We start from the raw sequence: 21070 nt of genomic DNA, 5'->3' as shown, positions 1-21070 counted from the left end.
CGTTCATGCACGCCCCGCTATACTCGCCTTCCCCTCGCCTCGTCCAACTTCTCTTTTAGCAACTCGACTACCAACCTTGGCGGCGATGGAGACACAATCACCGCAGAGGCCATGGCTTCACGACTTCCGCTCCTCAGAGACCTTTATCGTTGTGGTGGTCTCGATTGCAATTTTCACGGTACATGGTCGATTTCTAAAACTCGCTCCGCCCGTTTCTCCAACCGCTGACTGTTAATACTAGGATGTCTTTATCTACGGGATGGTGCGTAAATACCTCGACCCCATCTCATAACACTCTTGAGCACTCTTTCCCAAGTATCCATACAAAACTGACGTCCACTTCTAGATCGTCCCAATCATCCCAATCGCACTGGTTGACCGAGCCGGTGCCCGCCCAGAAGATGGTAGTAACACCCTCCAGCCCCCTCCACTCCATTTCGCAATTCCCACAACCCTGTCTCTCTAACTGTTTCAACAGCACAGTCCTGGGTCTCCGTGTTTCTCGCCGTCTATGGCGCAACTCTCCTCATCGGGTCCCGTATATCCTTCCCACATGTCCTATCCTGCTGTGTAACGAGCTAATCGCAACAGCTCTTTTCGGGTACTTCGCAGACCGGTCCGGATTGCGCCGGCTGCCATTCGTGATCGGACTCATCGCGCTAGGCGCTTCGACAGCTCTGTTTGTGGTGGCAAGGTCGCTGGCGCTGCTCGTCGTCGCCCGCGCCCTACAAGGCCTGTCGGCGGCGGCAGTGTGGGTCGTGGGACTGGCAATTCTGGCGGACAATGTCCCACCAGAACGGGTGAGCGAGGCCATGGGACACACCACTATCGCGCTGACCTGGGGGTTTTTGCTGGGCCCGACCATTGGAGGCGTGATGTATGAGCGGTTGGGGTTTCATGGGACCTTTGCGATTCCGGCAGGGCTGATTGTCGTGGATGTCGTGCTACGTTTTGCAATGATCGAGGCGCCAGGTAAGTCTGGGAGTCTTGCTAGGTGTAGGGTGGAATCGGACTCGTGCTAACGGAGTGCCAGCCGCCCACCGTCATGATAAGTCTAGCTTATTCTCTACTGGTGGCGATGCGCGAAGTAATCCTTACGGCACGTTCTCGAGAGACGACGCGAGCTCGGGGTATTCTGCTGCTGTGCAACATCTTGTCGATGAAGGGGGACCTCTTTTGAGATCGAACAGCCCTTGCGTGGAACAGGCGGCCCCAGAGAACCGTGAGCGGCGTGCGACTGTTCTTGATCTTTTGCGATCGCCTCGGCTGCCCCTTGCCTTACTTGCAACTATTGTCATAGCTGTTATGTTTTCAGCACTAGAGACGGTAAAGAATCACCCCCCTTTCTTCCCTTGGGTCGTCGGTTCGACAGAGGGAGTTTTTCATCTGACTAAATTACTAATAGGTTCTCCCACTGTACGTCATGGACAAATTTCACTGGTCGTCCAGTGGTGCCGGTCTAATCTTCGTGGCATCATCCGTCCCAAGTTTTGCGGGTGTGTATGCCGGGAAATTAATCAATCGAGTCGGTGCCCGCGTCCCAGGCGCAGTTGCATTTACAGTGGCCGCCGTTGCTTGGATCCTGCTACGACTTGTCCAACACAACACCAAGACCGACATCACGCTCTTGATCACGCTCATGTTTATCCAGGGTCTCGCTACCGTGGTCATTGAAGTAGTCTCCATGACGGAGGTATCTCAGGCAGTCGGCGACTACGAAGCCCAGTATCCCGGTGCCTTTGGTAAGGAAAGCCCTGTTGGCCAGGCTTATGCACTTTTCAATATGGCTTTTGCGGCGGGCCAGCTCTTGGGGCCTATCCTGGCCGGGGGTATGCGCATACACACTGGATGGAGTGGAATGACACTGGTTCTGGGGATTCTGTGTGGCATGACGGCGGTTCTTTTTGGACTGTTTGGAGCTTCACCAATCAAACGCGGTCGCCGTGATGAAGGGCAAAATGCATGATTGCTGGTCATGAGTTGCACGAAATGTATTCACAAGATACTTTGGGTGACCTTATACAAAAGCTTTCTAAACTTTCGGGAAATTTTCACCTTGGTAATCTAGCTAGTCTAGTATTTTTGAGAAAATAGTGGCGACTATGAGCTAGTCTCCATAGGAATCTTTTCTCTTTCAAACGCACATAATTAAACTTATTGTTACTGCGTCTGTTGTGTCCCTGTCTGCAGTGTATATATCATGGATCCTTTCTGGCATTTCTCGATCGTGTATCCAACGCCCCGTTGTCTTTGACGATATGAACTGTTGCATCTAGGCGACATGATTAAGATCGCAGGTAGAGAAAAGCTTGCTCAATTGCGCAATAAGCTATATATAACACATGGCACGCCTGAGAAGATTCTTGGGCAAGAATGCCAATTGAACAACAAATCCAGAGGTAATTGACAAATACCTGGGAGATACTGCATGCATCAGCAATGCGGTTCCTTGTGGCCACGATTCATACAATTAAATGGCAAACTCGAACGCATAGGCCACATTTGCGTCATCCTGCGCGATCACAAAATACAAGGTGTCATCCGTATACTCGTGCGTATAGTAATCTAGGTTAGTGGGGCCATCGATCTCGGTATACAGGTCCCCACTGTCAAATCGCCATGTCTGGATCGGCAACTGACCATTCTCCGGTAGACCAACCGCACTGAGACCAGAGAGCACAATGCCCCAAGTGCCGGTTGATGGACGAACACCGGTGAGAATACGGACGCGATCGTCACCAACCACAACGTACGAGTCGCCCAGGGTGTCATCGGTGGATTTGGTGCGAACTCGATAGCCGGTCATATTTTGATAATAGTATTGGTAGACCGGGTATTCTCGGCAAGGCCAGTAATCCGCATCGTTGATGTCGTAGTTGGGGTAAACGTCCGTTTTTCCAATGAGATTAGCCAGGTAGTCGTGAAGTTCATAATCACCACGCCAGTTGGAACGCAGGCCAAAAGCGCCATTACGCTCCATCTGCGCAATATTCCAAGCCGCTCCGGAGGGAACTTGTTGGTCAATGTTGCCATATTCGTTCAGCACATACGGGTTGTCGTAAGAGATGCTAGCATTGCTCAGAAACCCATCAAAGGCCGAGATGGAAGTGACCAGATCCCCATCAGCTTCAAGAAAGTGCATCGTCATCCACTCTGGAATGCTGTTGTTCGACTTGATGAAGCTGGCCCAGCCTGAGTACCAATCGGCGGCGCCACGGTCAGGGAGATGACCAAATGATGGCCCGACCGATTTTCCATTTGGAAATTCGTTGCTAAAGTTGCATTTTTAGTATCGCTCCATGTCATGAGAGATGGATTGACCTACGCTACTCGATGGTATGTCAGACCCCAGACATCCAAGTACCGATCCATGCCTCTTTCATAATAAAGAGTGTTATCGATTTCGTTGGTGATATCGAAGTAAATCCCGTCAATCACATCATTGGCTTGGAATATTTGAAAAATCGCGGAGAGGAAATCATTATAGGAGGTCCAGTCACCGTTGTCGCCAGGAGTCGGGATTGCTGCAACGGAATCGTATCCATCGATTCCCCAGAGGTCATGGAGCAAAATCTGCACATTTGCCCCAAAGCGTCTTGCGGTGCGATAATTATGCATGGCCGATTCCATTCGGCACTGTATCCAGTTTTGACCAGGTCAGTCCGGCAATCGTCCGCCATTTCGATCTCGTTAGGATCCATCACTTACCAGAAAGTCATCATAACTATAAGTCCATCCTCGACAGCCGGACGGTAGCTGGGCTCCACCCGTTCGCAAATTCCAGAATCCAATGTCTGCCAAGAAGTGGTCTGGGATTTGCGTCTCGTTGTCTGGAAGACCGTAAAGCATTCCCGAAGCAAGATGTTGCGGTGCCCCTGTATTTTCCCCAAGGTATACCCATGACGCGGAACCGTCCAACTCTCGTTTCATGAGTTGGGTTTTCCCCGAGACGAGGAAGGGTACGAACCCAAATAGGACCGCGAGGTATCTTCCAGTGATCATCATAGTTGAGATAGAATCCGAAAGGCTGTGCTCGAGATATTCACACCTTCGCTTGTCTTTGATGGCCTTTAATATTTTCCTCTGACCAAGTTCCCCCGGGACCGCATTTTGTGGGGCCCCGCATGGATTCTTCACCCCCCCCCCGCGCCGCCGTTGAGAATTAAAAGTCTAAAGTGGAGGGGATGCAGGAATAAAGGAGCGCATAGTTAGACGTGAGATTTCTATGAGATTTGAGTGACCTGGAGATGACTGAACCGAGACAAGTGCATTCTGACGAACGCCCTTGGCAAAGGTGGCGTTGACCATTGCCGGGACAATGCGCCCCGGGGGAGAACGGAATCCGGGGCGGGGCGTGGAGTAAATCCTCGGCCGTGAGGATCAAATTGTCGGAGAGAACTGACTAGGGCTGACTGTTCTAGGTCTCGGATACCAAGCAGAGTGGATGGAGCATGCTTCTCCGTCACCCAGTCATGCCCCCGCCGGAGCGGGCAAGATTCTAACCATAACACAGTCGGGTAGGCCATTTTCTCATTGAAGAGAGCTGGGATTAGACTTCATAGATTTCCTGGACTTGTCTTTGCGTGTTTTCTTCCTATCTTTCCCCTTACACAGGATTCTTATACCTGAAATCTGGTTCATACTTATGATCGACCATAAGGAAGACAATAATTCTAACTAGACTCGACATCTATGAGAGGTGTGAAAACGTATTAAACGGACAAATATCAGTTGATTGTCCCCGCTCATGCCAGGGAAGATTCCGCATTTGTGTACAAGTCGGAAAACTGTGAATATTAATTCTACCATCTCCGCTATGGGAGAGCTTTTCGTGAAAGTTTTACCTGTCCAGGGATCGTCCGTCATATCAAGCCCGGGTAGCTGACTCAGATCCTTTACATTATCGTTTTCGTTGATCTTTGTCTTGTTCGAGAGAGTTGCTCCATGAACGTTTTGGTGGCAGCATACATGTTTAAGAACGAATGTTGCATAAATGCTCGCATTACCAAGTCGTTAGCATTCGATTCACCTGTCTTGAGATGCTCTCCAGCCTATATGACTCCCCAGTTAGGTGCTCTACCTCTTTCATCTGCTTTTGTATCACCAGCTTGTCCTGCTAAACTTTGGCAACGGTCTCGCGCCTGTTGCGTTGCAATGATCCCGGATATTTGATCATTTCATTCAGCATATTGTTCACATATGGTCGATGGGAGACTGAGTTGCTGACTGTTTGTATAATATTGAAGGCAATGCTAAGTGAGTATAATATGAAGCCGGATACCAACGAGACAATTAGAGCTAGGAGAGAACTATCTCGTGGCAAAATCGCCTTTTTATAATATCTCGCTAACTAGAGGACCATCAGATCAGTTTCATTATAAATTGTATCTCTAGTATGATGGCAATATTAGCTTCTATCCAGATAGGGTAATATCGTTGTCTGCTATGGCCCGAATAGGGGGTTTGTATCCTGACTAGGAACATAAATTTAACCCTAGATCATAAAAACCGTCAATAGCGGGAGCTGGCCAACCAAATGACATCACGATAGCCTGTTCAAACGCCTGTGTAAGATTCATGACTAAAGATACATCGTCCATAATTCTCGCAACGACTTTTGACCAGTACGATCACAATGCGAGTGATCAATATCAGGCTATTTTCTTGTTTCCGTCGCGTGAATCAGCAGGAATGGCAACTTAGAGTCTGCGAGACCAGGAGAAGCCCAGATCAAAGTTACCCCGTCGGAACTCAAAAGCCACGCGACTCTCCCAAGGCTAGCAGTCCGGAGGGGTAGCCATGAATGAGGCCTACCGTCCCGAGCCGTATTGGTCCAGACGCACCTGCTGAGAGCCGGATGGGTCAATCTATCCCGGAGAGCTCTATGGTAACCTCCAAGGATCAATAAAAGGACAATGGAGATCCTGTGAGGACCCGGTTCGTGACATTGGAGATACTTGCGGGGTAGAGACTGACGAGATCTCTTAGAAGACTGTATGTAGATCACCTCCTCGTGCACGGCAGTGAATGACCCATTCTCCCAAGATTTTGCAGAACCCAACTCCACTTTCATACTCCTACAAGCACCCAACCATGGCTGCCAATGAAAAAACCGACGAGGAAGTGTCTCATATAGAACACGAAGCTCATGACGATTATACTAAGTCCGATCTCGCGAAACAAGCCGCCGCAGCGGAGCATCAATATACCTTCGGGCAAGCTATTCGCAAGTACCCCAAAGCAGCGATGTGGTCGATCTTGCTCTCCACATGCATCATAATGGAGGGTTACGACATTGTCCTGATGTCCTCCTTCTTCGCTCAGCCAGCCTTCACCAAACACTACGGCACGTATATCGCGAGCAGCGATAGTTACCAGATCACGGCGTCCTGGCAAAATGGCCTCAGCAACGCGGTCTCGGTAGGCACCATCGTCGGAGCCTTTGCCAATGGCTATTTCACCCATCGGTTCGGCTACGGCAAGGTTCTCCTTGCCAGCTTGGTGCTCATCACCGCATTCATCTTCATCCCCTTCTTTGCAACCAGCTTGCCGGTCCTCCTCGTCGGTGAATTCTTGTGCGGTATCCCCTGGGGCGTCTTTGCGACCATGGCTCCCGCGTATGCGTCCGAGGTCTGCCCGCTGGCCCTGCGCGGCTATTTGACGGTCTATGTGAACCTTTGCTGGGCGATTGGCCAGCTCATCTCGTCCGGAGTGCAATCCGGATTCTCCCAATATACAACCGAGTGGGGATACCGCATTCCCTTCGCGATCCAATGGGTGTGGCCTCTTCCATTGTTTGTGATCCTGCTGTTCGCCCCAGAATCCCCTTGGTATTTTGTCCGACGAGAGGATTATGCGGCAGCGGAGCGCAGCATGATTCGTCTCGGCTTCAAGGCAGATGGCGAGGCGAAACAGCGCGTGGCAATGATGATCCACACGAATGAGTTGGAGAAGCAGATCGACCAAGGTACAAGCTACTGGGATTGTTTCCGGGGCGTAGATCTTCGCCGCACAGAGATCGCCTGTATGGCCTTTGCCGCTCAGCCGTTCTGTGGCTCGTCGATGGGTGGCACTCCAACCTACTTCTTTGAACAGGCCGGCCTTCCGTCCACGATCTCGTTCAAAATGTCTGTCGGAGGACTCGCGCTCGCCTTCGTCGGCACCGCCATCTCGTGGTATCTCCTGCATGCCTTCGGCCGCCGCAATATCTACCTATGGGGGCTGGGTCTGCTCACGATCCTTTTGATGGTGGTGGGCTTCGTCTCCGTGGGTGCCGGAGACTCGGTCGGCGGCAACTACGCGCAGGCAACCATGATGCTTCTATGGCTACTGATATACTACCTCACTGTGGGTCCGATCTGTTACGCTATAATTAGTGAGACTTCGTCGACACGGCTGCGTAACAAGTCGGTCTGTCTTGCCCGCATTGTCTACTACATCTCACAGATAATCTGTAATGTCATCAATCCGTACATGCTCAACCCAACGGCTGGAGACTGGAAGGGCAAGACGGGCTTTTTCTGGGGGGGTTGCGCCTTCGTATTCTTTGTTTGGACTTATTTTCGGCTGCCTGAAACCAAAGGGAGGACGTTTGAGGAGTTGGATATCCTGTTTGAACGCGGATGTGGCGCCCGAGAATTCTCTAAGTATCGTGTTGATGCGTACGCTGAGGGCCACGACGCTCTTGTGCGGGAAAACTAAGGGGTTTGGTGGAGTAGGTTAGTGCCAGGAGAAACTGTAGGAGCTTGCTTGACGAGTTAGCTAAATTGCCAGTTATTCTCTATAATGTAGCCATTGTGCTATCGATTTTAATCGATCGATGTGGATTAATGTCCCTCGAATTTCCTCTTCAGTCTTTGGAAACTTGTACTTCAAATTGAGAGGCAACGCTCCCAGGCTGGAAAATTGCCAGGCCACGGATAGACTGATAGGTATCTGAGGGGTAGTATCCATGAGGTGAATTTTCTATTGAATGTAAATTGGTCCATGGGATAGAGAGGGATAGAGAGAGGTGTATCCAGGAGTCAATCATCTGTAGCTCGATGCAGGCCTTGAAGAGTCTTCCTCGGGTTCATTTGTGTTCAATTGGCCAACTACCAGTAATTGGCTGCAGATTTCCATATTTCCCATTACCGTTATTACGCTGTTCATTCATGATACTCGTGTTTTGGGACTATACAACTCTGACATTCCCATCATAGCTATGACTTGCGGATCTCCGTTTATTATTCCTTAGACTACAAGGAGCCAGTTGCATCGATCAGACACTTGATTGTTGCTGCGTAGGATCGTTTCATCTCCCACGTGCAATGTATTTCCTTCCCCGGCGTACCTTGATTGATAGTGTTAGCGTTGCCGGGGCTCCTCGCATATTTTTCCCCGTTAAGTAACTTATAACCCTCCTTCAGAATCTTCAAAGGCGCGTCACGCTTGCAGATATCTCCGACGCCCTTTAATTGGGCGGACATCTTGCTCCCAACACGTATATATGTCTGAACTAGTTCATCGTCCAAAGGCCGGTCAAGGCGAAGCCAGAGAGTCTCATTATCAGAATCATCTGGAGCGACATCCTCGTCTTGTGAGCTTTGATTCAGTCTCGCAGGAGCTGGCGGGCCGCTCACCGGGCATGTCGAAACGCTGTACGACCAGAGAAGGAGCGTGGCGATGTAAATGCTAAATGGTTCTATGGGGCTGTCGGTGCTGAAACGGCGAACATGCCATAGTAAGGCACCAGCGTGCACGACAGACAGTCGGGCCTTGAACTGATCGCGAATGGCCCATTGGAGGACATGGCTACGCGAATTTTCGTAATGGTGTTGGCTTGAAGGGATCGTGTGGGGCCATTTCAAAGTGTGCAATGACGGAAACTTTGCCAGCGTCTGGAAATGAGCAGTTGGAGCGAGGAGTATCAGGCGCGAAAGATGTAGATATAGGATTATTGGCTCTTCCCAGCATGATTCGGCTGCTCTGCTATTGGCCGCCCAGTTCAGAACATCGAGGGAGTCACAGGCCGCGTTGCGCCAGTTTGACGCCGCTGTGCTAGATGGAGGCCAATTCTGAGCTCGATTGGGTTCAGTGGCTATGGCTTGTATGCTGGATGTGGGACTCCAGGTAGACAGTCGCATACGGCTTTCATCGAGGACTTCTGAGGTGCGGCGGTAGATGGCGTGGATGAGCAGAACTTGGCTGAAATCACTAAGATATGGGGGAAGTCGCTTCTCGATATATATCATGTCAATCGCATCTAAAAAAGAGACTATATTCAGATGACACTTGTCAGTGGAGTGACATTTCAGGCCAAGTCGAGATGACATCCATACCTGAATACCTCTGGACAAGCTTGATATTGGCAATAGATGGCTGTTCCCAAGCTATCTCATGGCAAGGCAGCAGATTGACGGCATCCCCTAGCTTCATAGTGTGTTTGCAGTCCAACTGATAGGAAACCATAGAATCCAAGAGCTGAGGTTTTGATGTCAAAAACTCATCATGTTTATGACTTGATCTTTGCACTTACCCATATCATCATGCCCGCTCGGAGGCGCGACTGGGTTTTGACCCAAAGCTGCACATCTATAGCGTCTATCAGTGGAGAAAGAGGTTCTGATGGTAATGGCAGAAGGTTAAGATATGAGCACCAGTGCGCTAGTTCAGCTCGCTCAAAACCCACGCGTCGCAGAATATACAAAGAACTACTATGGAGCATAAACAGCATATGTAGGATTTTGGCTTGGATAAGAGGTATGAGCTCATCGACCAGCTCCGGTGTAATATGCATATCAGAACGATGCATCGAATCTGTCGCCTGGGAGGCATTTTGGTAGCGAACGAGATGAATAGCCAAAGTCGTTTCCACTATCTCCATTAGTGAAGTCTTCCATTGTGGCCCCGGGGGTGATTGTAGATACGCCGCTCCGACGCCAGCAACTGCTGTCAACAGAACCCAGTGGGAGTCAGTGGTGAGCAAGGTTGTTTTGTTGATGAAGGGGAAGTTGGGGTGCAGTCGGTCAAAATAGAGGTGTACACAATGTTGAAAATATTCTAGCGGAGGAATTTCCCACTGGCCATTCATATGCTCCTGTATACTCACGACGACCCTGGCATACACCTCTGGTGTTAGCCAATGGTTGACAGACGATGGAGTACTGCTAGTAATGCTGGCAGAGGTTGAAAGATCTGGCAAAGTCAATCCTTCCGGTGCCGTCCACGTACTACGAGACTTGCGTTGGAATGGGGTTCTTGACCCCACCACATGGACATAGTATTTGCTTTCCACCGATCCAGGCGTGTCCGTTGACAGCGCGTCGAGGAGCACCTCAGGTGAGTTCGATCCTGTCACCTCAGAATTATTTTCTGCATCTTCCCAGGAACCTAGCGGGGTAGGATCTGAATCGAGCTGACCGGGGTTTCTAGGGACCGCTTCCTGTTCAGTGACAGTACTGAAGAGGGAGGGTATCTCTGGAAGATCCATCATATTGAACACCGGCGGGAAGAACTCATTCTCCGTGATTTGGGCCAGTTGGCTCCCCCATTCTTGGAGAATTGTTTGGCCTGGTGAGAGCCAATTTATGCCGGTCATCATTTCAGGGCTGACGACCGGGTTTAAGCTGGGTTCATACACGAGCGAACCATGGGGAATGCCGCCGATGGATAGCACATCCCGATTATTGCTATGCACAGGAATTTCTAAGCCGGATGAGTTCTGAGTGTGCTGTACGTCATGCAATTGAGTTGGCAGGTCGATGGGCCCTGGTATAGTTTCGCTAGAGACTAGGACTTCTGAACCCGGGCTTGGGTCGGCATCCGATACGCCCTCCTTGTTCCGCCCTCCGTCTAGCTTGGTGCTCGGCGACATCGGGAATTCGCAGCGGAGGCCTTTGGAATTGCAGCGCATACAAGGATATTCTCTGGTACAGCGAATCCGACTGGTTGCACATTGCAAGCACGCTCTATTTGATGGGGGTTTCGTGGTTCCTGGTTGTCGCTTATGGGTATGGGTCTCTTCATGACGAGCTAGAATATCCCTAGCAGTCAAGCATGGTCAATTTCAGACGGGGAAGTCTCGCGAAAAAGCAAGCACTGACATACGAGAGAATTCCTTCCCGCAGGTCTCACATGTAAATGGCTTTTCTTGCGTGTGGATCCGCAGGTGTCGGACAAGGTGCTCCTTGCGCGTAAAATGCCGACAGCAAACGGTGCAATTCAAGGGTGTACGAGTCCGTCTCGAACCCTTGCCAGTCTTCCGCTTGCCGGAAGTGGCTGCTTCATTCTCCTCCATGGGGCGGGCTGTAAATGGCAGATGAGGAGAGAAGGGGAGGAAACAGGCTCCGCGGCTTTATACCCGTTTGCGGGCCCGGTACTTCGGGTCATTCGAACTAAATTGAGTGGAGACGAAAGTTGCCCCCACATATTCGGTCCGTTTTTTGTACGCTCCGCAGCCAGAGACCAAGCTTCTACACCCTTCAGAAAGCGCGCTCGGAAGCGGACATTTCAAGGCATTCCTAGATTCAAAATACTATAGCGGGGAAATAACCTGTGGACAGGGACTAGCGGGGTGATAGGAAGATGTGGTTATATAGGGCTACCCTGCTGTGTATAGTAGCTCAGACACGCTGTTCTCTTCTACCTCAGGGTGTTCTCTCTTTTTCAGCCCCAACTCCTAGATGCAATCCTGGCCCACCCTCTAATTTTCCAGTTTGAAATCTATTTGCTGTCAACCTGTTCGATGCGGACAAACACCGGCATGGTCTCGATGGCGCAATCGATCTCGATCTGCTGGCCTCCTTCCCAGCTTTCCTCTCCAGCAAATTCTTTCCACCGTTCCCTTGCAGCAAGACATGGAAGATATACTGTCATCGTGGCCACGGCTGCGCCCAGCACAGGACAGCACAAGTATTTGTCGCCATACATATATTGCTCAGTCACCTCCCAGCACTTCTCATCACATGGGAACTGGTAGAAAAGCGTTCGCATCACCGGGGTTCCCTTGTCGGCAGCCTCCTGCATCAGCTGCCTGGTGTAGGGCCGCAGATCCTCACGAATGAGCATATACTTCTTACAAATCTCATATACCTCCGGTCCATAAGACCAGACTTCGTTCTCAGCCCCGCTGCAACACGACGCACCCCCGGTCGTACCTTGCTGCGCCTGTCGGGGCTCACGATCCCCATGCAGGCGCATCACAGGGCAAAAAGTACCCCATTGGAACCAGCGCACAAAGAGTTCGCGGAAGTCGGGGCTAGTGGGATCGCCCCCGTGGAAGCCCCCGATGTCGGTAGTCCACCAGGGGAAACCCACTAGGCCCATATTGAGTCCGGCCACAAGCTGGTTGCGGAGGCTGCTCCACGACGAGGCGATATCGCCACTCCACACCAGTGCGCCGTATTTCTGACTCCCGACCCAAGCGCATCGCACCAGGTTCACCACATTTTGCTGGCCTTCGCGGGTCATTCCTTCGGAGAAAGCCCGGGAATAGTCCCGTGGATATATGTTTCCGATAGCAAGGTTCGACCCAAGGTGATATCGGTAGATATCGAAATCATAGGCTGTGTATTCGGGCTCTGCTTCGTCAAGCCAGAACACTTTGATTCCGTAATTCTCGTAGTAGTTTTGCCTTACCTTACCCCAGACGTACTCTCTTGCCTTAGGATTGGTGGCGTCGAAATGAACAGTCTCGCCTTCAAAATCAAGACCAGTTCGAACACCTCGATCAACGCGAATCAGAAAACCTTTTTCGCGCATCTCTTCGTAGTTTTCTGACTTTTTATCAACGGTCGGCCAGATAGAAACCATCAATTCAATCTTCATTTCCTTCAGTTCCTTGACCATTGCACCTATAGGAGTATTTTGAGTTAGTTACTAGAGATCATAGAGGTTTGAAGTAGTCATCAATCAAGGTAGTTAACAGGAGAAATATACCTGGATCAGGCCAGTAGACCGGGTCAAATTTCCACTCTCCTTGCTTGGGCCAGTGGAAGAAGTCAATCACGATCAGATCGATCGGTAATTTCCGGCGTTTATACTCCCTCGCTACGCCCAGGAGCTCTTCCTGAGTTTGGTACCGCAGCTTACACTGCCAAAATCCTAAACCAAATTCGGGCATCATCGGCACTTTGCCTGTAGCATTTGCATAGGCCTCTTCGATTTCAGCGGGTGAATCGCCGGCTACCATCCAAAAGTCCATTGCTTTAGTGGAATAGGCCTCGAAGCTCATAATGTTCTTTCCTAGGACGGCACGCCCGATTGCGGGATTATTCCAGAGAAACCCATATCCGAGAGATGAAAGTGCAAAGGGCACACTGGCCTGAGAGTTGCGATGAGCCAGTTCTAGATCATGGCCTTTTAGGTCAAGGTATGGCATCTGATACTGGCCCATGCCGAAGATCTTCTCATTTGGGTCAACGCTCTCCAGTCGCAGGGTGAGATGGTAATCCCCACCAAGGATGGGTTTGAACTCGCGAGCCTCAACCTCAATGGCGCTGCATTTGGCATCTAGGATATCCCGGCGAGTCCGGGTATACTCTTCAAGCAGGGTTTTGCCATTGGAGTTGTAGATGGTCAGCTTCCCAAATTTAGAAATGACCGCCCGGATTTTACCATTATCAATACTTGCAAAGGCAGACGAGATAGAAATCATTGGAAACGACGAATCCGCTACCTTGGCACAGAGACCCCAATCCTCCATCGGCATGGTGGCGCACTTCGTCGCTCGGATCCGAAACGCGTTTTCGCCCCACGGCTCGATCCAGAACTGTTCAGTATCATACTCGTACACCAATCGACTTCCTTCCTCACGAAACATCTTGCCAGCGAATTTGAGATGATAATTGACTGGCTAAATCTCCGAAGGATTGCGTGTTATTCTTCAATTTACCCCCGCGAATTCGTCTTTTATCCATCAGATCTTCTACGCTCTCCGCCCCCGCCGGAGTGCCAAGTAGCGATGGCGGCGCGAACGCTTTTGATTCCGGAGGAGAACATGGAGAGCACAGAATTGTGTCGAGTGTTTTATGGTATACCCCGCCGCCTTCGTGCATCTACGTCAGATATTGGATGACCCTTCATCACAGGGCTGGCCAAAAATGGTAAGTGGGCGACACAATACATAATCGAAACCAGTGAGGGGCTCCGATCGGCTCGTTCCCGGGCAGAAACGGTTAGCGTCAATTATTGATTTTCCCCATATTTCATCTATAACAGAACTTCACCGGGTATCATGAGTGTTTTACGATCCAGAGGCGCACCTATATATAAGTAAATGGGATTATCATGTGCAGAGTAGTTGCTTCTTGGAGTACAGCGTTTTCGCGTACATTCAAGACCTCATTCCCTAATTCCTCAGTGTATTAATTTAACTGCACGGCTAGACGTCAATCACTATCGGAGCTGTCGTCCCAGTACATGCAGCATGTAATGAGCTTCTGATTCGATTCCTCTTGAATCATTCTGCAGGGCTTGAAATATCTGAAAATATCAAAATATTATGCAAAGCATTTCGTTCATTCGCAAATGCGAGACATAAAACACACTTGTCCAAGGTGAATTATGGTACGATTTCTCAACAGCAAGGCCACTTCTGATATCCAACCAGATCCTTCAGAGCGTTTGCCGTCAATCCCATCAATCCATGTCCTCAGTTACAAGAGTACTATCATGCGGTCGACACTAGCAAAATGAAAGTATGCGATAAGATCCGGGTAAAACGCGAAGATCCATTCTCTAAATTTTTGCTAGAGCTTCTGTCAATGAGAATCCTCAGTTTTCTTATTGAATTTATTGGTAGGTACAGGGTTGTCACTCCTACTGTGGCTCGAATTGAATTGAGCAACGGTTTCTGGAAGTAGAAATTGATACGAGACTTGCCCTGGCTCTGGGACTTACCGCTTCAATCGCATTATATGAGAAATATATAGACTGGCTACCAGCATATAAGAGTTGGGGGCAAAGGGCCAGGGGATTTCTGATCCTTCTTTGATTCGTTGGGCAATAGGAGTCGCATTTGGACCATTTATGGGCAAATTGGGACACGATTCGATCAAATTCAAAACAAATGATATATGAAAGAAGCAGCTTTTTATATTTATTCATCACGAATGCGATTAGGCCAATCGGCTTCTATATGAGGAAAATGACTATTCCAAAGCTGTGCCAAAAAGCCGGTCTCCGATGTCTCCCAGTCCTGGTTTGACATATCCTTTATCATCAAGCTCCTTATCAATTGCTCCAACACATATTTCAGCCCCTTCTGGCCAAGCATGAGCAACATTATTGATCCCCGTCTCACTGCCAAGTAAAGAAAATAGTGTGATCTTTTCCACACCCCAGTCCCTATTTGATATTAGGCAACTAGATCGCTGGCAACTTGATTGAGTGAACTTACTTCAAAATATCAATTGCTGCTCTCGCAGTGCCACCCGTGGCAACCAATGGATCGAGAATATATGCTCGTTTAATTCTATCGCTCTTTCGAGGTAGTTTGTTATAATATTCAACGGGCCGAAGAGATTGTTTCTCCCGGAATAAACCAAGGTGGTAGGTCACTGTATCGGCATCCTCTGGTAGAGCCGCGAGGAAGGAATCCGCCATTGCCAAACCAGAGCGTAATACCACAATAACTGCGATCTTCTCCCCGGGTTTATGGTTCTTTAACACATATTTTGTTAATGTTGAGGTCAATTTCGCAACTAGTCGGCGGACAGTTCCTGAACTGAGCGATTGATCTCGAAGCTGTGATAAAATTTGGGACGCTTCTGAGTCATTGATTGTTTTGATAGCCGACATCGTCTTGTGATTTTGATCTTAATGATCAATGGTATCAAAATCTGTCCGAGTCCTTCCACTTGATGGGTAAAAAATACAACAAATGCAGCAAGAGATTAGTTATATGATTAATAGAGGGGACCAAGCCGAGGCCGATAAGGATAAGATCGAGCACACGCGATAAAGCCTTATCCTTATCCTTATCACTTATCCCTTATCCCTTATCAAGATTTGTTATCGCTCTTATCGCCGCCATGTAACCTGATCAAACGGGGCGGAGGCGGACGGGGCCGCGCGGCGGGGTAAGCTTGTACAAAGAACAACTGAAACCAGACCATTTACTTTCATTGCGGCGATAAAAGAAGATACTATCGTCCGGAGTTATCTATCTCACTACTATATTTCTATTCATCTCGAGTCTTATCAACCACATTTGTATTTCCTCAAGCCCATCATGGCAGATATTGAATATCTGAAGAGCCTTCAGGCAGTGCGTGAGAGAGCTCACCTGGTTCTACAGGTCGCCGAGAGGGGAGATCTCTCCCATTTCACATACAATCCTAGTCGTATGCCTGAAGTTGCGGACTTTGTGGTATCGATTATCACTGTACGTTGATATCATCCTGGCAGCTATTGGCATTATCGATGACAATTTGAACACAGCGTGACTTTGGACCAGATAGATTCGACAAGATCCCCCCACACGGTAGATGGCAGCACTTTGAAATTGGTGGATTGCCTCGAGTAGATGATCTCATTCAGCAGTGGAAGCTTGCAGGGGTAGACAAGTCGGAAATAACACGTCGTTTGATCGATCTATTTTTCGTCTCTGTTCTTCTTGATGCTGGAGCAGGGGACGTCTGGAATTTCACAGAGCCAGAAACGGGCGGAGTCTACGGTAGAAGCGAAGGCATTGCAGTCGCGGCCCTATACATGTTCAAGTCTGGCGCCTTTACCAGTGGTGCGACGGGAGCAAACGAACATGTTGACGGTAAGTAGTTCTCTGTCACTACTTAATCTTCATGGGCTAAACCTGTCTTTATTAAAATAAAGGGCAAGGTCTTGCGAATCTTACTCTTGACACTTTTCGCAAGCACTTTCAGATATCAGAAAAGAATCCGATTGTAGGTGACTCCTCTCGAGTAGGCTTGCTCAATCAAGTTGGACTATCACTCCTGAGCCTTCCAAAGTATTTCGGTTCCGAAGGCAGGCCTGGGAATCTCGTTGGTAGGTCTTTTATGGATCCCGTTCCACACTTTATCTTTCTCACGGATGATATACTAGACTACTTGATTGAACAGAAGGGGCAGTCTGATTCCTTGGATTTTACTACCTTATGGACAATATTGCAAGAGACCCTACTGCCTGCCTGGCCAAAAAACCGAACCCAAATCTCAGGCGTGCCAATAGGAGATGCATGGCCCTTGAAAGTTCTCGAAAATGTCGACTCTGGTAAACAGAGTGAAAACAATACTTTGAACATTCAACCTTTCCACAAGTTAACCCAGTGGCTGGCATATTCATTGACAGTCCCGTTCATGCGTGTTATGGACCTCAAATGGATCAACACTGAAAAAGGAACAGGGCTACCCGAATATCGCAATGGCGGACTATTTGTCGATTTAGAGGTTCTCAAACTCAAAGAGAACACCCTATCACAGGGACTTCAGAAGTCACAGGGAGATCTTCCGAGCTACGAGGCTACCAGTGACGTTATTGTCGAATGGAGAGCAATGACTGTAGCCTTGCTTGATAAACTTCATGAACTCGTGTGTAAGAAGTTCGCCAAACAAGGCGTTTCACTGAATATGCCGCAAACGCTTGAGGCTGGCTCATGGAAAGGAGGTCGCGAGCTAGCGGCCAAATTGCGTCCACAGACAAAGTCAAGCCCAATTCTGATAGATGGTGACGGGACTTTGTTTTAGAAAATCCATCTGTTTCCCCTCAATAGAGAGATCGCTGCGAGTTTTAGGAATAATCAAATTTGAGAAACCTAAACAACTCATTTTAGTTTAAGTATGACGGAAATGCGGACAAATGCCTTCTTGTTCCACACCCCCTGTGTGTCAGACCACATCTCCCACTTCTTGCACATCAAATAGTTTTGCTTCTGGTCCTCTTTTGGTCTCTCTTTGAATTGACTTGTTTCTGGATGCATTTATTCAAAATCCCGTTTGAAAAAAAGCCATTCCATTTCCAGTCAAAATATTGGTCATAAGTGGAATTTCTTTCAAGTTTCAAATTACGGTACATCAGCTCTCAGTTCCATAGAAACGATCTCCAAAGTCACCTAATCCCGGATTGATGATACTGCGAGACGTCAGATTATTCACTGCCTAAAATCAAAAAAAAAAAAAAAAACACACTTATCGGATGTAAGTTCGTCATCGATTGCTGCAGTGACAAGTCGTATAGACGGGAATCGGCTGAGAAGCGTTGTTACCCCACGCCGTGCTGCTATTATGTTGACGAAAACAATATTTTCTTCCGGTACACCATTTGCTTTGATAACTTCTATTGCAGCACATGCTGATCCTCCCGTAGCTAGCATGGGCTCAAGTATCAAAACCGCTTGTGGTCATGTCAGTCAATCACCATTCATTTGTGGGAAAGTTAATATCATAGCTTACTCCGAGACGAAATGCTGGCGGGAAGCTTAGAATAGAAAAGCTTCGGAAGGCAGGTCTTTTCATCCCGCTGTATTAAAATTTTACCAAAACAAAGTGGTCCTCTTTCCATTACTGTCAACCACCTTCTGATTATTATAATGGTACAAGTAAAACATACCTATATCCACGCCGAGCAGCACTCTCTAGACTAGCGCCAGCCCTGAGGATACTTACAGCGCAAATGTGGGTCTTCTCCTTTGTTCCTTCAAACACTGCTCCTGTGGGAGTCTTAACACTGGCTGGTATATAAGGGAGAAGGTCAAGCGCTATGCAGATTAATGATTATTTGATTTAACAGAGGCTCTGGGACAATATAGGTACCTGCACTGATAAGCTTGTCACCAATTCTTTCTGTTACCTCGCAGAATGATCTGTAATTGGTGTTTGAATCACGAAGTATAGTCATCAGACTCAAAAGGTGATTGCCTTGCGGGAGCATATGGAGGTTCTTTTGATTTGGGATTCCATCATTAAATGAAAAAGCTTGAGAATTCTTTATGTTCATGGACATATTGCTGTCTCAATGTGCCTTTAAATTTAGGAATCAACTTATAAGGTGTGGTTTCTGCTATGTGTGCTGCCAAACTTCGACGGAAACAAGCTCTGGCGGAAAGTCTTCTATAAGACTTTCACATAGACCCATATTTCTTTTTCCTAATTTAGGGCTTCAAACTATATCTGTTATCGACTTTACCATTCAAGATAACTTAATTAGCGATTTGAACGATATGCTGCTATCTTAGGTCTACCTGATACATCATCGATAACGACGATAAGATTAAACCGAGGAGCGGATGAGTGGTGATAGTGTAGATAAGAAGTCTATCATCATTATCGCTTTCTTATCCTCTTATCTTAATCTCTCTTATCGCGGCCCATGCACGTAGTTTTAGGCATGCTCCCAATAAAGAGAGGGAGGTAATGAGGGGTCTACACCCATTGATTAATGAAACAGGTTTAAAAAGGCCAATTGATTCTTCAATAAATTCAAGCATATTTGCTCATTTCTGTAAATCATCAAGGCTTAGTCACGGTCATAATGGCGATTGAATCAACGAAAAACCAAAATCGGCCAAACTCAGCTCGAGCCAGCGATCGAATCATTGTCAGTGATACTATTCACTTTAAAAGAGCATCTTCTAGAGCTAATTATTATCCAACAGTTGACAACATATCCTGGCCAGAGTGTTGTTGACCCAGTACCGCTGGAATGGGGAAAACTAGACCCTCAGGCACGAGGTCCAGTGTTAGTATCACGAAACACCAAGACAATTACTCGGCGGAATGCTATCGGAGCACATGGAGGCAGTTACTCGATTTACAATGCTCTGGCAATTGCTGCTGGTGATCTTCCGCCTGATTTCAAACCCAGTTTCGAAAACACGGAGCCGATTTTCAATTTTCCCCCTCAGAAGACTTGGGGCGATAAAACAAAAATTGTCGCAATGGATCCGTTTGGTCATGATATAGTCCGTCATTTCAAGAGCTATCTTGATTCTGGTCTGGACGTGCGGCCAACAATAGCTATCACCAAAGCCACTATGCGACTGGCCGAGATAAGCGAGTCTTTGAAAGAAGGGCGCCTTCAAGTGGACGGAGACATTGTTGTCAGTAGTGAAGGAGATGTTAGGGTCACCAAAGCTGCTGTTGAGCCTGTTTGGTATCTCCCAGGAGTTGCAGAAAGATTCAATATTGACGAGGGCACTCTAAGGAGGACGTTATTTGAAAAATGTGGGGGAAGCTTTCCAGAATTGATTACACGCCCAGATATCAAAGTCTTCCTTCCTCCTATCGGTGGTCTCACAGTCTATATTTTTGGGCCTCCTGAAAAGGTTTCAGACCCAAATGTGAAGCTTGCGCTTAGAATTCACGACGAGTGCAATGGCTCTGATGTGTTCCAGTCGGATATCTGCACCTGCCGTCCATATCTTGCTTTTGGCATTGAGGAAGCCATTAAAGAAGCACAAAATGGCGGTTCTGGTGTTGTCATCTACTTCCGAAAAGAGGGAAGAGCCCTGGGTGAAGTCGTCAAATATCTGGTATATAATGCACGCAAACGAGGTGGTGATACAGCAGATAAGTACTTCACCCGCACGGAAAACATTGCTGGCGTGAGAGATGTAAGCACTCACAAATAGTTCTCTCATGGATCAAAATCTAACCTTTGAAACTCAGATGCGCTTTCAGGCGCTTATGCCAGATATTCTTCACTGGCTGGGTATCACAAAGATTGATCGCATGCTTTCAATGTCAAACATGAAGTACGATGCCATTGTAAATCAAGGAATTCCAATCATAGACAGGGTTCCGATTCCAGAACGTGAGTCACTTCATGGATATTCATGAACAAATACTGACTCTTGACAGATATGATTCCTCAGGACTCCCGTGTGGAAATTGATGCCAAGATTAATGCCGGTTATTTCACTGTAGGAAAGAAGTATACGGATGAGGAGCTAGCTCAAGTTAAAGGGAGAGGCTGGCAAAATTGGGAGGACGTTGCCCATTAAAGCGATATCCGGCAAAGATAATCAGTACTCTTTTCTTTGCGAATTTTGTATTAGAATTCATTCAACTTTAATATCATAACCTTTTCATTTTGAATTCTCTAAGGATCAAGAATATCTGTTTGAACTCAACAA

At 48.1% G+C, this 21070-nt stretch overlaps 9 protein-coding genes across 9 annotated transcripts; 4 read left to right on the top strand and 5 right to left on the bottom strand.

The window, feature by feature from the left end:
- Nucleotides 1-85: 85 nt before the first annotated feature.
- Nucleotides 86-1966, top strand: N7462_011485 (MFS transporter; the record flags this gene model as incomplete). Its single annotated transcript, XM_057083199.1, has 7 exons — nt 86-178; nt 242-262; nt 347-404; nt 479-538; nt 592-972; nt 1034-1326; nt 1406-1966. 7 exons carry the CDS (start codon nt 86-88, stop codon nt 1964-1966), a joined length of 1467 nt encoding a protein of 488 aa, XP_056927938.1.
- Nucleotides 1967-2470: 504 nt separating this feature from the next.
- N7462_011484 (uncharacterized protein) lies at nt 2471-3849 on the bottom strand (the record flags this gene model as incomplete). Its single annotated transcript, XM_057083198.1, has 3 exons — nt 2471-3272; nt 3365-3636; nt 3709-3849. 3 exons carry the CDS (start codon nt 3847-3849, stop codon nt 2471-2473), a joined length of 1215 nt encoding a protein of 404 aa, XP_056927937.1.
- A 2244-nt stretch (nt 3850-6093) lies between these two features.
- N7462_011483 (uncharacterized protein) lies at nt 6094-7701 on the top strand (the record flags this gene model as incomplete). The annotated part of the gene is made up of 1 exon (XM_057083197.1): nt 6094-7701. One exon carries the CDS (start codon nt 6094-6096, stop codon nt 7699-7701), a length of 1608 nt encoding a protein of 535 aa, XP_056927936.1.
- Nucleotides 7702-8237: 536 nt separating this feature from the next.
- On the bottom strand, nt 8238-9417 carry N7462_011482 (uncharacterized protein; the record flags this gene model as incomplete). Its single annotated transcript, XM_057083196.1, has 2 exons — nt 8238-9244; nt 9321-9417. The coding sequence occupies 2 exons, from the start codon at nt 9415-9417 to the stop codon at nt 8238-8240; spliced, it is 1104 nt and encodes a 367-aa protein (XP_056927935.1).
- A 76-nt stretch (nt 9418-9493) lies between these two features.
- N7462_011481 (fungal specific transcription factor domain-containing protein) lies at nt 9494-10855 on the bottom strand (the record flags this gene model as incomplete). The annotated part of the gene is made up of 1 exon (XM_057083195.1): nt 9494-10855. The coding sequence occupies one exon, from the start codon at nt 10853-10855 to the stop codon at nt 9494-9496; it is 1362 nt and encodes a 453-aa protein (XP_056927934.1).
- A 480-nt stretch (nt 10856-11335) lies between these two features.
- N7462_011480 (glycoside hydrolase family 31 protein) lies at nt 11336-13801 on the bottom strand (the record flags this gene model as incomplete). The annotated part of the gene is made up of 3 exons (XM_057083194.1): nt 11336-11375; nt 11738-12833; nt 12919-13801. The coding sequence occupies 3 exons, from the start codon at nt 13799-13801 to the stop codon at nt 11336-11338; spliced, it is 2019 nt and encodes a 672-aa protein (XP_056927933.1).
- A 1330-nt stretch (nt 13802-15131) lies between these two features.
- On the bottom strand, nt 15132-15780 carry N7462_011479 (uracil phosphoribosyltransferase; the record flags this gene model as incomplete). Its single annotated transcript, XM_057083193.1, has 2 exons — nt 15132-15327; nt 15380-15780. The coding sequence occupies 2 exons, from the start codon at nt 15778-15780 to the stop codon at nt 15132-15134; spliced, it is 597 nt and encodes a 198-aa protein (XP_056927932.1).
- A 433-nt stretch (nt 15781-16213) lies between these two features.
- N7462_011478 (URC4/urg3 family protein) lies at nt 16214-17684 on the top strand (the record flags this gene model as incomplete). Its single annotated transcript, XM_057083192.1, has 3 exons — nt 16214-16366; nt 16423-16750; nt 16813-17684. The coding sequence occupies 3 exons, from the start codon at nt 16214-16216 to the stop codon at nt 17682-17684; spliced, it is 1353 nt and encodes a 450-aa protein (XP_056927931.1).
- Nucleotides 17685-19467: 1783 nt separating this feature from the next.
- Nucleotides 19468-20938, top strand: N7462_011477 (uncharacterized protein; the record flags this gene model as incomplete). The annotated part of the gene is made up of 4 exons (XM_057083191.1): nt 19468-19533; nt 19592-20548; nt 20604-20748; nt 20796-20938. The coding sequence occupies 4 exons, from the start codon at nt 19468-19470 to the stop codon at nt 20936-20938; spliced, it is 1311 nt and encodes a 436-aa protein (XP_056927930.1).
- Nucleotides 20939-21070: the final 132 nt, after the last annotated feature.

The sequence above is a fragment of the Penicillium macrosclerotiorum genome, assembly GCF_028827735.1.
Source record: "Penicillium macrosclerotiorum strain IBT 26536 chromosome Unknown utg000012l_segment0_segment0, whole genome shotgun sequence".
Taxonomy (NCBI): Eukaryota; Fungi; Ascomycota; class Eurotiomycetes; order Eurotiales; family Aspergillaceae; genus Penicillium; species Penicillium macrosclerotiorum.
The sequence above is the reverse complement of the archived record's forward strand: the minus strand, read 5'-3'. Positions and strand labels throughout refer to the sequence as shown.